The 15,826-nt window shown below is 41.3% G+C and overlaps 1 protein-coding gene across 2 annotated transcripts in view; it reads left to right on the top strand.

The window, feature by feature from the left end:
* Nucleotides 1–15,826, top strand: part of LOC103905978 (sodium channel protein type 5 subunit alpha) — a 177,414-nt gene that overhangs the window by 42,329 nt on the left and 119,259 nt on the right. For both annotated transcript variants that reach the window (XM_009287793.1, XM_009287794.1), the window contains exons 8-9: nucleotides 11,477–11,618; nucleotides 13,237–13,434. In XM_009287793.1, coding sequence (XP_009286068.1) covers nucleotides 11,477–11,618; nucleotides 13,237–13,434 — 340 coding nt within the window. The remainder of the gene's footprint in view (nucleotides 1–11,476; nucleotides 11,619–13,236; nucleotides 13,435–15,826) is intronic.

A 15,826-nucleotide genomic window follows, 5' to 3' on the forward strand; every position in this document is an offset into this window, starting at 1 on the left:
TATATATTAGTAGCTTGTATGATTTAAGGGTTGGGTTCTAGCAAGGCATATTAGCAAAACCGCCCTTATTTCCTTCCTAGAAAGTCAATAAATTGCAATGTGTCAGCAAAAAGCCATGATTGGAGAAAGCCTCTAATGGAGGCACTATGCCCACGAGAGAGTCACAGCCTGAAACAGCCAGGGGAGAACTTCCAGCTCTCATGTACAAGAAGGTGAAAATGCTGCCTCCACACCTAGAGTCCTTGTGCTTGTTTTGATAAATACATCAAAACTATCAGTGCTTGTGCCATTAAGGGAAACCCACTTTCCCTTTGTGCACCAGTTCTTTCTTCTTCAGCCTCTTCTTGTTTTAGTTAAGTATTTAATACCACTGGGTAAGGTTTGGTTTTAAATGCCTAAAAATGGGGAATAAATATTCCTACTTACACTGGTTTTTTTAGCTCAGGACTAGCAAATATTGTCTCATCTGCTATACTTTGCACAGAGTTCCTGCCAGTCATCCCGTTGTTTAAAGACATGAAGGTAATTAGAAAGATGATCCTAAGGCCTCAGGGGACTTGCAAAGTCATATATTCCCACCTGTTAGGATAGAGAGACCATCATTTACAGCCTGACATACCTAACAGAGTGGGATTTGTTTTCTCTTATTCTTCAATGGTCAAAGCCAAGAGCAAGTGCGTTCAATAGTAAAACACAAAATCTGAATGCGTGGGACCTTTTGGGATGGGTTGCGCCACAGGATCGGGGGAAGTGAGTTAAGAGTGAGTGGATGCATCAGATTGTGGTTCCCCCATCTATTAGTAATGAAATTAATGACAAGTGAGGATGCTTAAGATGGGAACCCATGAAGGCATCAGGAAGAGGGGTGGGGAAAGACAGTTGGCAAGGCCGTGTCTGAATGTTCACAGCATTTTCTGAGTGTGCTTCTGCTCCCAATTTGGCGCTCGAATCTATTAGCCTCTGGGGTACACTGAGGACCCAAAGGAAATGTGAGGAAGGGTGGTGTCATGTGTGCACTCCGGGAGGCATTTGTTTTTAGAGTGAGGGATATCTGTGTGTGGCCGGGATATTAAATCTTGAGGTAATTGACAAAGCCATTTTAGTGCATTTTTAAAAGCATGTTAATGACACTCTGAGGTTTGGCTGGTTGCTGTTATTATAGAAGAGTAAAAAAAAAAAAAAAAACTAAATAAATCTACTATGGCAATTATTAGGTGATGAGACTCAGATGGTCTGATGTAAGAGTGTGTAGTGATGGAGACTGCAACCTGAGCTGGAGCAGCAGGCCAAAATCAGCAGGGAAATGATCATCAGTGGATGCTACATCTCAGACAACCTAATTATCTCCAAGGTGGGGGCTTTATTACATTACTAGGAGGGACTGTTTTCTGAACAAGCACCCAAACTGCCAATAAAACAGGAGGTAATGAATCTAGCTAATATTGATTCTAGTTCAGAAGGGATTTGAATAGATGTATGTCACTCAGGAGCAGCAAACATGTCTCTAGTACTTTAACTGGCAGCTGGAAGAGAAAAAAACATTTATTTAGGTTTTAGGTATACTCAAGCAACCTCAAGGAGCTACTTTAAAAATCACGTTGCAGAGACATGGTAAGAATATTAGGAAGATGGCATTTTTCTTGGTTGCACAAGGACTAACCTGTCTGTGGGTTTCCCATGTGACGCCTCAGAAACTTTCTTCACAATGCCTGAAATTTGATTTTTCTTCATTTAATCAAATAGAACTTTTGTGTTGTTTTTCATTTTGTTTATCCAGCTGCGTTTTTCCCCTTGATGTACTGCAAGAATTTGCTTTGTGTTTACAAGGAACAAAGAGTCCAATGGAAACAAGAAGTAATGTTTGGAGTAGAGAGAAAATCAAATGATTGTGATCAAAGATGTTCTTTAGTTCAAAGTGAACGCTAGTGACGTGTGCTCGGTGTTTCACAACAGGCACATTCAGAGCACTATGTTAATGGAAAAATCCTCTGCTCTGAGATGTGTGTCACAGATTGGTCAAACACTGGAAGCAGTGCTGACAGCAAGGCTCTTTTAACAAAAAAAATGTAGTGTATTTGCAGAGTTATTCATGTTTCTAGATGTGTTTCAGGGTTAGATTTGGTTGTTCTTTTGGATGTGGCTGCACTGGGATTTATCCAAGTTGGTTCTCTTTGCAATTTCAGCTTCTTTTATTTGATTTGCTTAAAATAAATGGAGAAAGCTCAGATAGCCTGATTTTCGAAGGCATTACAAATTCTATAAATTTGCTTTTCAGTTTAATTCCCAGTGTAGTAGCTTATCCAATTTTGAACACCTTGTTTTAGCCCTGAGGAAGGTCCAGTAAAGATAAGGAACAATGGTCAAATTGTACCCGATCTTAGCTAGGAGCAGAAGCTGAAAGCTGCTGTAGCCTTTGTGAAATCCAGTCTTAGCACCAAGTGGACTATGCTTTGTAAGGGCGGTAGAAGAGCAAGTGACAGCAAGTAGCACCATACACTGCCTATAATCAGGCATCATGGGCCTTTTGAAGGCACCTACCCTACCGTGTGAAAGTGGCCCTTGAGGGCAAAATCACCACATATCCACAGATGAGTATTTATGGTGATGGTGCCAAAGGGAAGGACGCAATGCTTTAGGGCGTCTCAGGGACCTACAGCAAGGACAAACCCAGGACCTCTGTGCCTGGCCCCAGGCAATGAGACATGGCCAACACCAGGCAAGAAGCAAGGGAGCCAGCCTCCAAGGGCACTGTAGTCAGGAGGAGATGCAGTCCTGATCCCACCTTCAGATCCAATGAGACATCCTGCTAGAGCACATCAGTGGTGCCTCTACCAGGCACTGACCTGTTGCAATCACCAGACCAAATCTCCCAGCAAGTGGGCTGTGGGAACCGTTTCATGTCAGGCCACGCCAACCTGCTTCATGCCGCCCATGCAATTACAGCTTGCTCCTTCTCCGTGACTATTAACTGTTCATTTTGATGAAATGACCAGTATTGCAGAGTCCCATGCTTCCCACAGAGTAAAGACTTACGGGGGCTGCAGCAGCTTGGAATTATCTGTCCACAAAAAAGGAAGATACATTTCAGTTCTAAAGCATTTCCACTTTTATCCTGTTGTAATTTCACAGGGACATTTCTCTGCTGTGCATACACTGCTGTTTTTTTCTTCCTCTTCTGCCTGAAGGTTTGGAAGAGCAATAGAAACAGCAAGGAAATTTGTCCATTAGGAGAAAGAGAAACAGATAAGATGCTATCAATGTACAAGGTAAACAAGCAGAAAAAAAAGAGAAACTTATCTTTGTTTTTTTTTCCCTTTTTCACTTGCAACTACAACAGGGAGCCGGTTTTTCAGAAAAGTCTGCTTGTTTTAAGTCAGTTGTGTCCCCTTTGGTTCTCAAGGTCAGACTGCTTAATTTTTTTTTTCCCTTTCACATGACATGTCCTGTATATTCACTTCGTGGGCAGAAATAGTCTACGAGATCATACTGACAATGAAAGCATATTTGCATCATGTCTGTACTGATATTACCAAAAAGACTAGTGAATAGGAAGGAAAAGCAGCCAGTAAAGCTACTTCAGGATGCAACAAGAAAGCACCTTTGGCAACCGCATCCTAGTAACTGTTGCTATAGAAACTTTAGCTACCTTTATCCTCACTATGACCTTGATTTTTCTTAACAAGGTACATTAAAATAATGTACAGCATGGGGCAAGTTTCTATATGGTTAGGTCAATTCTGCTGTCACTGAGCTTATTGCATATAAGGGATGAAGGAAGGACCATGTGGTGTAGCACTCCTCAAAGATTTTGCGTGAGTCCTAACTCTTTCTAAAGTATCATCAGAAAAAAACTTTGTTTCCTTTTGTGTTGTGGTATTTTGCTAAGGTAATTAATACCAACACATAAAATTGCATCAGATGCCTGTTTTCATAGTCACCATGAATACCGAAAGCAACACTTTTATGGTAGGTTCTCCATGCCACCATACAGTCAGCATACTCATTACGGCATGTAGAGTGATGCAGCACTTTGAACTCTCTGAGCTATAGTAACATTCCTTTACCTTTATGCATCCTCCACATGGTGATTTAAAGTCCCTTGCAAAAGCTTATCAAACCCCTCAAGGGTAGAGAAGAAACATGCACCGTACTGAGGAGCAGCGCTGCTATCAGACGCTTCCACCAACATTACTTTGCCTTGCACAGCCCAGCGCTGCAGCTCTCGCCCAGCCCTTGGCAGGCAGAGAGCCTGGAACGATGCGTATGTCTGCCAGAAGAACATGTCAAACAGCATGCTCTCCCACAGCTCTTCGTTCCCTGGCTACAAGCAAACATGCCCAGTAACACCACCCCAGCTGCACTGAAAACTGGGGAATTGCACCAAAGAATAATGCACCCAGTCAGTTCTTTTATTCTGCTGCTAGCAATTAGGACTGCTGCAGCTCTGAGTTGCCTGAACTTAAATCTGTATTATTATTATTATTGTTGTTGTTGTTGTTGTTGTTGTTGTTGTTGTTGTTGTTGTTGTTGTTGTTGTTGTTGTTGTTGTTGTTGTTGTTGTTGTTGTTGTTGTTGTTGTTGTTGTTGTTGTTGTTGTTGTTGTTGTTGTTGTTGTTGTTGTTGTTGTTGTTGTTGTTGTTGTTGTTGTTGTTGTTGTTGTTGTTGTTGTTATTACTTGTTTTCTTAATATAAGAAGGTCCCAGATTCAGGCCATGTCGTGTTGGATGCTGGACAAGTAGGGTGAGAAGAGCCCCCTTAGCTTGGAGGGTTTGCATTTCAGAGGCGCAGTCCATGGATGGGTTGGGGTGAAGATGGTGCTCAGGTGTCTTAGTTACATATATGTACTCCTGGGGAGCGACAGGAAAGGGTAAGGTCAGGAGAAACAACGAGTTGCAGGTGATCTCTGGACCAGCCCTCTTTGTCAGGCAGGTCGTGGTCTGGCAGCGTGTGTTTGACTTGCTGCATGAATCACATCACATCACAGGGAACGGACTCCTGGCGAGCTTTGGCATGTGCCTAGTGGGACTGGTGTGTTCCTAACACTCGCCAAATTCAGTCTGATGGGGCACAGCTGGCTAATGGGTGGGAAAGGCTGGAAAGGCTGGTGGAGTGAGGAAAGGGGGGATACAGTTCCCAAATGTGACTTCTTCAAATGTCACCAAAGCGAAGGTGTTTTGGAAAGAATGAAGTGTGTTGTTTAAACTACCAGAGCTAATAATGTAATTACACCCCAGATTAGTAAGCAATATTAATGGATTATTATGATTTATTATTATGAATTATAATGAATTAATGAATTATTACAAACCTTCAGGCTGTACAGCATACCTTAAATGAATTTAACTAGATTCTGATGTAAATCGCATAACCTTTTCCATCTACTCTGTGTTGGTTACAGTGACACACGAATGAGGATGGTTTGCTCATGGTGAGAAAGCCTCTCACTTGAGTATGAGGAAAAGCAGAAAGCAAGTATATCACCTGAAAGATGCTGCAGGGGCCATGGGCATAACTGTATGTATTACACAGGCTTAGGGGCAACAATAACAGTCCCCACTCCTAGGGATCAGTTGTGTATTTGGAAGATCATGTCTCTGGTTAAACAGCAGCAGTAGGGATTAAATTCAAATCCGCTAAATTCTTAAGGATGGGTAATATTACCTCTTAGTCGAAGCTGTAATAAGCTCATCAGCCACATGAGAGAAGCAGAGTGACTACGGGCTACAGCCTTCGTTAAGCAGTAATCTATCATTATGTTTATGATGATAAACTGTTGCCCTATATTGTGTTTGATGGGTTAGGCAGAAGATCCAGTGTCTGGCCACTGGACTGAGTGAGAAGAAATGAGAGTTTCCTTGCCTTGCTGCAGCATGAAGTCTGAAACGGCCACATTGTAGCAGAGGCAGTTCTTCCTCTCGCTGCTTGCATATGTGCATAGAGGAGTCTGATGTCTCGGGCTGAAACCAGTGGTTTTCCATCTGCCTGAACAAGTAGCCAGCGGGGAAGTCTGAAACTTTTTTTGTGGATGCAAGTCAGTGGCGTGCACAGGTCAGCGGGTGCTCTGAGCCTGTGAGCAAGCCTGCTCATGGGCACCTCCTTCCCTTTGCCCTTCCAGTTCCAATGTCTGGTCGATGTTGCTCTTTATTCTGAGCTCTTCTTTTTTTTATTTTTTTTTTTTCTGTGACGTTTGGTTGGATTTGCTTGCACTTCCTTCCTTTCAGACCATTGGCACCCCTCGCTTTAAAAAATGCCCTTCAAATTCTCTCTGACCCCTTAGATGCCTGGAGTGAAAGCTGCTGGAGGCTCCTAGTCAGAGCTATCCGACGTGAAGTGTGCCTCTGCGAGTCAGATGCTGGCTCTTAAATGGTAATTAATTGGTAATTGTAAGTCAGACCCTCTAACGATGATTAGTCTTTAATATAACAAAACAAGAAAGAGCAGGGGAAGGAGAGCGACCTGTGTCTTTCAGGCAGACCGAGCACCCGCTGACAGCAACGGCTGGCTTTGGCTGGGGTGCTGCTGCCTTTCAGCCCCTTTCTCCTACATGCCCAGTCCCCTTTACAATATCCGTTAAAAAAAAAAAAAAAGTTGCCCTGTTTCAGAATGGGAAATTTCATCTTGTCAGGTAGGAGCAAATGTTAATCTAAGGATCTTTACCTGTTCCCCCCCCAACCACTGCACAGTATGCACTCCTTGTTTGGTGCTGGTCTTCTCCCTCAAAGCCAAGGGAAGTGAGAAAACATGAAAAGTGCAGAGAAAAGCACTCAGGCAGGTGACCTAAAGGAGATCTAAGCCTCTCCTTTGTGGTCTGAGGACTTTAGCACCAAGAGGCAGGTCGAGTAGGACTCTACTGTGCACATCAACAAGCCTTGGAGGCCATGGGCACTGTCTGTCCTTCCAGCTCTTACTCCCAGGCTTTGAAACCCCACCGTGCTCACCAGGGTGGTTTCCATTCCCCTGGAATTAGCCGTGTGTCAAAGACATCACCTATAAACGTTTCAGCTTGATTTCTGCATTCTTGGGCTTAAGCTGTGACTAAGCAGAAACACTACGGGGCCCTTACCACAATATGGTTTTGGTTTTTTAATTTTTCTGTGTCTGTGGCATGCACTTTATCTCCCATTATCGCTTCTTTCGTAAGCAATTTGGTGTAGCAAGCCATAGTGTGCCTTTGCAACCTAAACCAAATGAAAGTGCTTACCTTACCTTACATATGTCATAGCTAACATTAGCAGCTGTCTGATGCTAACTCCCGGTGACACATGGACAACCTTCCCGTATTTTCAGGGTTTGAATGTTACAATCTAGCACATGGTGGTTTTACAAATCTTCTTTTATTGCACAACCCTATTGGCCACTACAGCCTGGATCAGCAGGTTACTTGGCTTGCCTAGATCAAACTCTTGAGCCAGAGCATTTTGTAATTATGCCCCTCAGCTACAACTCTCTGGCATTCCCAATCTGTGTTATTTAAAACAAAGCTGTTCCTTATGTTCTTTAATTTCCTGTACCAATGCCAGCTTACAATGGTGATTACAGCCTGATGGATAGGTAGGTAGACTGATGCTTTTAACTTTTCTGAATCAATGACACTAATTTTATTGTGATCAATTGAACAGCATCCTGTGAGGCTCCTGTGGAGGATGTTATATTTATGTAGCTTGTTGTTGTTGCTCATCCCTGTACATTAGAGAAGAGTGCAATCCTGTGAAATGCTTCCCCGAGGTAAAAGAAGCTAAAAAGTTTGCTAAAAAATCCAAAGGGGAAGGCTTAACATTATACATCGAAGACGCTTCAGCAAAATCTTGAGACTCCTTAAAAAAATCCTCAGAGGAGATGGTGTCAGTTGCAGAATAATATTCTCATGTGAAAGTCTTACACCTAACTTTCTGTAGTCTTTTTCTGGAAAGCAGCATTTTGTTTTCCTCTCGGGGTTTTTAACGCGTTCCCATACCCCATGGGTTATCGCTTCTGGCAGCTACGAAACAGGGTGAGCAAGAATAAGGAGTTGAAAAGTAGGGTATTTTGTCTCAAGTGTCTAGTCTCTATAAGAATGATATGAGCTAACATTAATAGCATTTTTGGGCTGGAGTTCATGCTTTTCATGCTGAAGACACCTCATCTGAATGCTCTTACAGCTGAACATAATATTAGAGAACCGTGTACACTCACTGTGGAGTCAGACAGATCTTTTCACACCAGCAATCTACTGCTGAGTGGAAAAGGTTTTAGACACACATAAAGACATAATGAAACATGAAAAAATACTAATTGTATTATAAACAGAAAATATTTGTCTGAGGTGCCATTGGTCACTTTCACAGTCAGAAGATTTGCATCTCCATGTCCTAGGGCTTTCCAAGCAGTTGTGATAAAGTACTTCAAGTGGTTGCTCTAATGTTCTTCTGTATCAAAACAGAGCTTCCCCGGGAAACAACGTTGGCCATGAACCTAAGAGTGACTGTGGCCTCTAATCTCGTGGTGCCGAGAGGTTCCTATGGAAGTACATCGAAGCGCAATGCTTTTAATATCTCCTTTCTTTCAGACTCTCTTGTTCAAAATGGTGAAGAGATTAAAAGGAAAGTCTCCCTCTCTTTCATATTGAAATTAATGGCAAAATTTCCATTTTGCCTAAGGTTTTAAGCAACTTGTTCTAGGTGAAACCTGATTTCCAACCGACTGCCCTGCCTAGGCTTAAGTTCACCATTAAAGTAATCACCATCAAGTTTCTCACAGCTGTATTCAGATGTTTTAGCCATTAGTAACAACATTAAAATGAGATGAACGATGAGACCAGCTCAATGGAGCCACTTGGGATTGGTCTTTCGTGGAAGACTAAGAAAAGTCTGTCCACCTCTGGACATGATCACTCGGTTTCCAGCCAAGCACAGTGTGTGAGTGCAGTCATTTTCTCATGACAAGAGGAATGAGCCTTACAAAAATTTTCTTGTCCTGTCTGGACATGACATCTTAGTGCAAGTGAGCGGAAAGGGTTGCCTTCTCAGGAACCCAGAGGATCCATTTCTCAGAGCTCTTGAACAGTGTCAGCAGCACGTCACAGGCACTGAAGGCTGTCTGCAGCAGCAGATCATAGGCAGAAATCTCATGTCCCTATGGCAGAGAGTGACAGAAGATGCTGCCTTTGGGACAGAGATTTAGTGAAAAGGCTACCTCAAAAAAGGACATGGTTATACAAAAGAGATTCAGTGTGCATCTCTATATTTTAGGGGAAAAAAGCTGAGATTTCTGCATTTTATGCTCTTCTAACTCAGTAATGTTACTGTAATTTTTATTCAAATGTGGCTCTTACCAGAAAACAATAGGTAGTCAAAGTAGGAACAATCTAGAAGGAGGCATTTCTGGGCTAGCAGAGAAAAAAAATAGAAGTGTCTCTCTTTTTCTTTCTTTGTGAGATATAGTTACTATTATCTAAATTCTCAACTGATATAAACTAACTTGGCTCTGCCTAAGGTGACAGAATCACTTATTATATTCTCACTTGTGTGTTACATTTAATTCATTAAACATCAGCTGTTCTTTTTCATTTTTTTATTGCTTTTTCTGAAGACTACTGCAAACAAGGATATGCACAAATTTTGCAATGCTTCAGCACTCCTTTTTTCAGCGTTCAAAGCAGACTTACTCAAAAATTTGTGTTTGACTAATGATATTAAATTAAGCTTCTTAAAGTGTTGTTGAATGTCTAATGTTGATGGCTGACACCATAGATTTGTGTAACTTCAAAACCTATAGCAATGTATTCTCATCTCGACATGTAATATAGTTGCTGTCCTATGCTGTAGAGATTTGATTTATATCAGTATAAAATTGATATCTAAAAAACCCCCATCCCTGATTTTCATACTGAGACATACTCTGCTTTCTCAAGAGTCAATTTCTTTTTTGGGTGGCATTTTAAAAATTACTTTTATTTATATTACTTCTTTGCATTTCAATTTGTGGCAATATTCTGCTTTGGTAAAAAAATAGCAGTGATTGAAACACTTTATGGGTTTTTGCTGGGGGGAAAAAAAAGTTAAAAGCTGTACACATTGGACACACTCTACATGACTGGTGATGTGCCTAAAATGGCTGGATATTACACTGATCATCCTATCCGAAGGCAGTTCAGAAAACCTTGATTCCTCCATCTGACAGGCAGAACATCAATCTCACCATCTGCCCAGGACAGAAGGTATTGCTCTGTTATCAAAACATTGCCTGGAAGCTGGTCTCTCTCAATGTCTCTGATACTTGACAAAGTGCTTTCACAATCCCTCTTGTTCCAACCACCCCTAGTTGTGTCAGCTAGAATTTGCACCAAATCGTACTAGGTTCATCCCAGTCTGAAGCATAAGGAGAACAGAGAGAGCTGGCATTACTGCAAGTTCTGCCGAGATCTGCTTCTCCAGATAGTTAGATGATTCCCACCTAACAAATTCCCAAATACTGTAGGGCTCCAGGACACTGGCAACGTCCTTGATCTCATATTCTCTTCCTATGATACCTATAGCAGTAAGCCTTTGCATATTGCTCTATGTCTTCAGTTTCTGATGGGGCGTATCTTATGTTCGGAAAGCAGCTTGTGATATGCAAGAGGTGTGGGGTCTTTTGACTAGTCATATTGCACCATTCTGGGAGAGAGGGTGTCTCCTTGACCCGGCATCTCTTCTGCCTTGTGTTTCACTTGATGATGCAATTCAGTATTTACATAGTACCACTGAGAGCATTCTTTTTCTCTTCGGGCATATGGGGCTAGAAAATTACTTGTAAAGAGTCTCAAAGTTTAACGAGAGCCAGTGAAATTCATGCTATTTGCATGCCATTTAATATGTGAATCTGCAAGACACACAAGGAAAATATTTTCCTGGCAGAAACAGAAAAAATGTCATGACCCCAGACTATGGCAGTGAGCAGAACAAAGGGCTGGGTTTCTTAGATCAAAGATTTAGTCCTTGCAGGGGGTGAGTTCAAGGTCAAGCATAGTAAGAAATAGGGAAGGTGCCCAGATGGCACACGCTGATGTCATCCCAACAGTGTCAGACTCTGTATCCAGAAAAGCAGGTTCACCATCCCAGTATTACCCACAACTATAACAGGAGACACCACGATTATGATTCTTATTTAGGAATAAGTGCCAACAGAAATCATATTTAAGCACTGAAGCCCTGCTTAGGCACCTAATTCCCATCTATTCCAAACATCTGAAATGCTAGGTGCTCATTTGCCATTGCAGCTCGAGCTATGGTTACCATTTTCCAGTTTATCCTTTCAAGGGAAAAATAAGATTGCAAAGATCTTTGGTATTGTGAAGTCAGCGTCCACCTGTTTCCTGTGTTTTCACCCAGTGAAGGAATTTACCATTGAGGATCTGTGCCCTTAACCAAAAGCGTTCTATATGTTCCCTTGGAAATCAGTTTCTCCATGCTGAGGCCATCTATGATGCATTTCATGTATTGTCTTTCATGTTTCGCAGCACATGCCCTGAGGGATATATATGTCTGAAAGCTGGGGAAAATCCTGACCATGGTTACACAAGCTTTGATACTTTTGGCTGGGCCTTTCTCTCTTTGTTCCGTCTTATGACTCAAGATTATTGGGAACGTCTTTATCAACAGGTATGAGATTGTTTTATTACTGTTAAAAAATAGAAAATAAACACATCATCTTGTTACAATTATATATCCAATAATTAAAGACAAGAAAGAATTGCTGGTGATAAGGTAAACTGTCCTCTGTGTGTTGTGGACAAGGACCATCAACTGTTACAATTAATTTCATTTCTTAGGAGTGATGATACCAGAAGACATTAGGCTGGGTGTTTGGGGAAAGGGGGGAAAATTGATGCTGAGAGAAAGACACTTTGAATGGGTAATTCACCTGAATCTAAATGAAGTTCACCACTTAAGAAAGATCACCACTTCACCACTTAATGACTTTTTTTCATTGGCGTAACATGAACTAATCTTTTGAGGCCAGCTCAAAAAAGGACTAAAGAAGCACATGTGTGCTTGGCATATCTATTTTTGCAAGGCATGACAATGAACACAAATTCACCGGATGGCAAGACTACCTGGTACCTTTCAGCTCTCCCTGCTGCAAACTTTTCATCATGGACAACTTACAGTCAACTTACAGTCATGGGTGCAAGGTGGTCTGCTAGTAAATGCTCATTTTAGCATGCATTTCCTGAAATGTATGCAAACTCTGAAGAACTGCATGTGATAGTTTGGTACTGAATTCTATACTCTGTCCATGAAGCCACTGAAGATTTACTTCTGCATCTCCAAATTGCCAAAACCGAAGCATACTCGTAAGGAAATCAAGGGAGTTAGTGCTGACAGATACTACTCTGAAGGTACTGAGGTAGACATCTTTAAAGGTACTGGGGATTTCAGTTTCACATGCAGCCAGTTATACAATTTCATTTTAGGAAAATGTAAAACAATTAAATTGAAGATTCTTTAAACAACTATATTTGCTTACTTGGCACAGAGCTGCGTGTACAACTCTGGAAGGCTGAAACTGTCATGGCAAATAAGGGTGAACATCACTCCCTTTTATTATTTGACCTTATAATATCACACAGTGGTTTCTATCACTAGCATCAAGTCATTGACCATGGGACATATCTGTAATATAATCCCAGCCTGTTACCCTAAACTCCAGTTATGCCTATGAATCTGATGGAGAACCAGGCAATACAGTCAACAGCGCCCAAGGTTTGGTTCTTCTTATCCTGAGGCAGAAGAGTTCAGATAACATTCAGATGAGTTGCACCCTAAAAGTATCTTTTTCTCCCCACTGACTGTAAAGGACCTAGACTGTAGACATCTGAAGGGATACAACATGAATCCCGCTTGGAAAGATTCTATGCACTGGACAAAAATAGATTGAGCTGTGTGGGGGAAGCTTTCACCGCAGCTGATTATAAGATTATCTATTCTCAAAAAAACCCAGCAGAGATATTTGGTAAAGGAGGAGAGCACTTTTCTTTTAAAAATGAATTCTACTGCAAGGCACACCATTTTTGAATAAGGTATAAAAATTTATTGGTGAGAAGGTTATTTCTTTGCATGTAGTTGTCGTTTGTCATCAGAAGGATTCTGTCTGGGCTAGTAACAAAGGCTGAATTCAATTATATTGTAAATCTAAGTTTTAAAAAAAAATATTTTTTTCTTTTCTTTTAAAAAACATTGTAAACAAGTGTTAGTGATTTTACTTTCATGCTTACAGACTCTCAGATCTGCTGGGAAGATCTACATGCTTTTTTTTATGCTGGTCATCTTTCTGGGCTCATTTTATCTGGTCAACCTGATTCTGGCTGTTGTGGCCATGGCGTATGAAGAGCAGAACCAAGCCACTATCGCTGAAACAGAGGAGAAGGAAAGAAAGTTTCGGGAAGCCATGGAGATGTTAAAGAAAGAGCAGGAGGTCAGTAAACTATGTGACATGATTAGCCTTGGGTAACTTGAACAGATGGTACTTTGAGATTCACATTCTCCTTATTTTGCATTCATGTGATAACTGAAGTAAGAGTTTGTTTGAAAGCAGCTTAATGTTTATTGTCCTGGACAGATTTATTACAATCTTTTCCAAAGAAAAAGGATGGCTCTTCCTACTAGGATAATGGCCATTTAGGGTTTACCTATCCAGAGTTGTATTGGTTTAACTGTACCACTTATGCCAGCAGAGAAATTTATATTGATTGGCATATAAGACATTTTAATGATGGTATAACGACATCTGCATCTGAGCACAGAACAGCTATTTTGGCAGCTCAGGCATAGCCCCAGCTGAACCTTCTTCCACCATCACTTTAGCTCACGTTCGTTTCCTCACTGTCAAAGCACATACGACTTCATTCCTGAAAAAGTAAACAGGCAGGTCTTGAGGTTAGGCTTTGCAAATTATGCAAAGGATATGGATTCAATGTTATGTCATAAGCTTAAACAAAACAGGGAGGCCGAATGGTGGATGTAGCCATACAGCCTTAATAGCACTAGTTAATTTGCCTGTGGTTTGTGTGGGGTAGAAAGCCTTTATTAAACAGCTGAAGAGAACATTTTAGGTGCTGTGAACAAGAAGACAATAAGAAAATTAGTCTGAAATAACATGTAGCACTGTAGTTCAGAGAAATAAATCCTTGATACACAATATAAACTAATATACATAATTTTCTTTTGGGTACATATGGTTTCAGGGCCTAATCCAAAACCCATTTAAATCCTTGGAAAGAAAATAGAAAATGCAATTCACCCTTGACAAAGTGCTAGTAAAGGCTTATACATCATTTAAGTCCTTTTAAAGATCCTCTTTGATGGTTTAAGTAATAGGTAAATGCAATTTAGTCCATATACAGGCACTTTGAACAGAGTAACGTTCTGCCATAACCTAAGGGAGCAAACTGAGCTCCAACTCATACCTATTTTATATAAATTTTCATGTGGTTTGACTCCAGCTGAGCTCTTCCTAATAACAGTCAACTTTGGTAGCCCCAGCTATAATTAAAGACACTTAAGAATTTCCTTTTGAAGGCTTTGATTTCAGTTAAGCCTGTATGTACACAAAAAAGGAACATTAAGTCGTGCAAGTCAGAATGTGTCAAAATGAAGGTTGCTCGTGAAAACCTAAATTGTTCCCATTTATCTATATGCTTTATAACATAGTCTTTTCTTCAGCCGACGACGTCTCATTTTTCCTGTGCCCTGCTCAGTACAAAGGGTGGACAGTGCATGACTCAAGAGCAGCTCTTCACTTTCTCATCATTTGTTCTGTAGCCTTAGGCCAGCTCGAGCAGACTTCCCGACTCAGGCATTCAAAGCCTGCTTCTAAGACAAAATGACTAACATCCTCAGAGGTTTTTCAGTGCCTCTTGTCACTGCTCAGACTCTGTGTGCTTCAAAAATACTCATTTGTATTTGCAGTACTCCTGGAGAATTATCCCAAGTTTATGGAAAGGAAACTTAGGAGTAGAGTAATTGGGGTCCATTGTGTTCATTAGTGAAGCTCAGTAATTCTGCAGAGCAGCCCGCACCATCTCAAATTAGACATCTGGAAGAAGAGGCTCAGGAAAGTGGATTGAGTGGTCTGCTACACCATGTAGCTTTCAGATGTCCTTCTCAGGTGTCTCACCCCAGTCAGAGCTACTCAGTTTTAATCTTGCTCCCCAAGCCTTTATCAAGTTCTTGGTTTTGACTTTCTCACCATACCACTAAGTTCTTGCCTTGAGGCGAGAGTCCTAGAGATAGGACTTGAGATAGGATAGTCTGGAGATAGGACTGAGTACTCCCCATGTCAGGGCTTGTGAGAGCTAAGCTTTTCTTCCATCCTTCAGCCACCACCCGTCCTTGCCAGACATGCCTGGTCCCAAACTCCTTCCCTGCCCTGGGAGATATCACAGTGAGTTATGGCTTGCAATGCCTGAGGGGCAGGACACTTCCACAGAAAAGGTAGATAGACAGGACACAGGGACATCATCCATGCTCTGAGAAACAATTTGGTCCAAATCCTTTTTCAACGACTGAAAAAGGTACGCAGGGCAGAAGCATTTCAACCTAAGCAATAGGTAAGAAAATGCTAAGAAACTGAAAATTAGCTTATTCTGCAGTAAGAGTACAGCACGCCTAGTAGTACAAACTACAATATTTTCTAGATCAATAAAATATGACGGCAATCGGAAAGGAAAACTGAAACTCTTTAGACTAGCTTTTACACTGTGCAGTATAAAGAGAGCTCAAATATAATTGATAGGCCTGCTTGGGGACTATCAGTCAATTTACACAATTTGTCTAACACATTCCTAAACCTGAACTTAACACCAAAA

This window comes from Aptenodytes forsteri, unplaced genomic scaffold (assembly GCF_000699145.1).
Source record: "Aptenodytes forsteri isolate BGI_AS27 unplaced genomic scaffold, ASM69914v1 Scaffold296, whole genome shotgun sequence".
NCBI lineage: Eukaryota > Metazoa > Chordata > Aves > Sphenisciformes > Spheniscidae > Aptenodytes > Aptenodytes forsteri.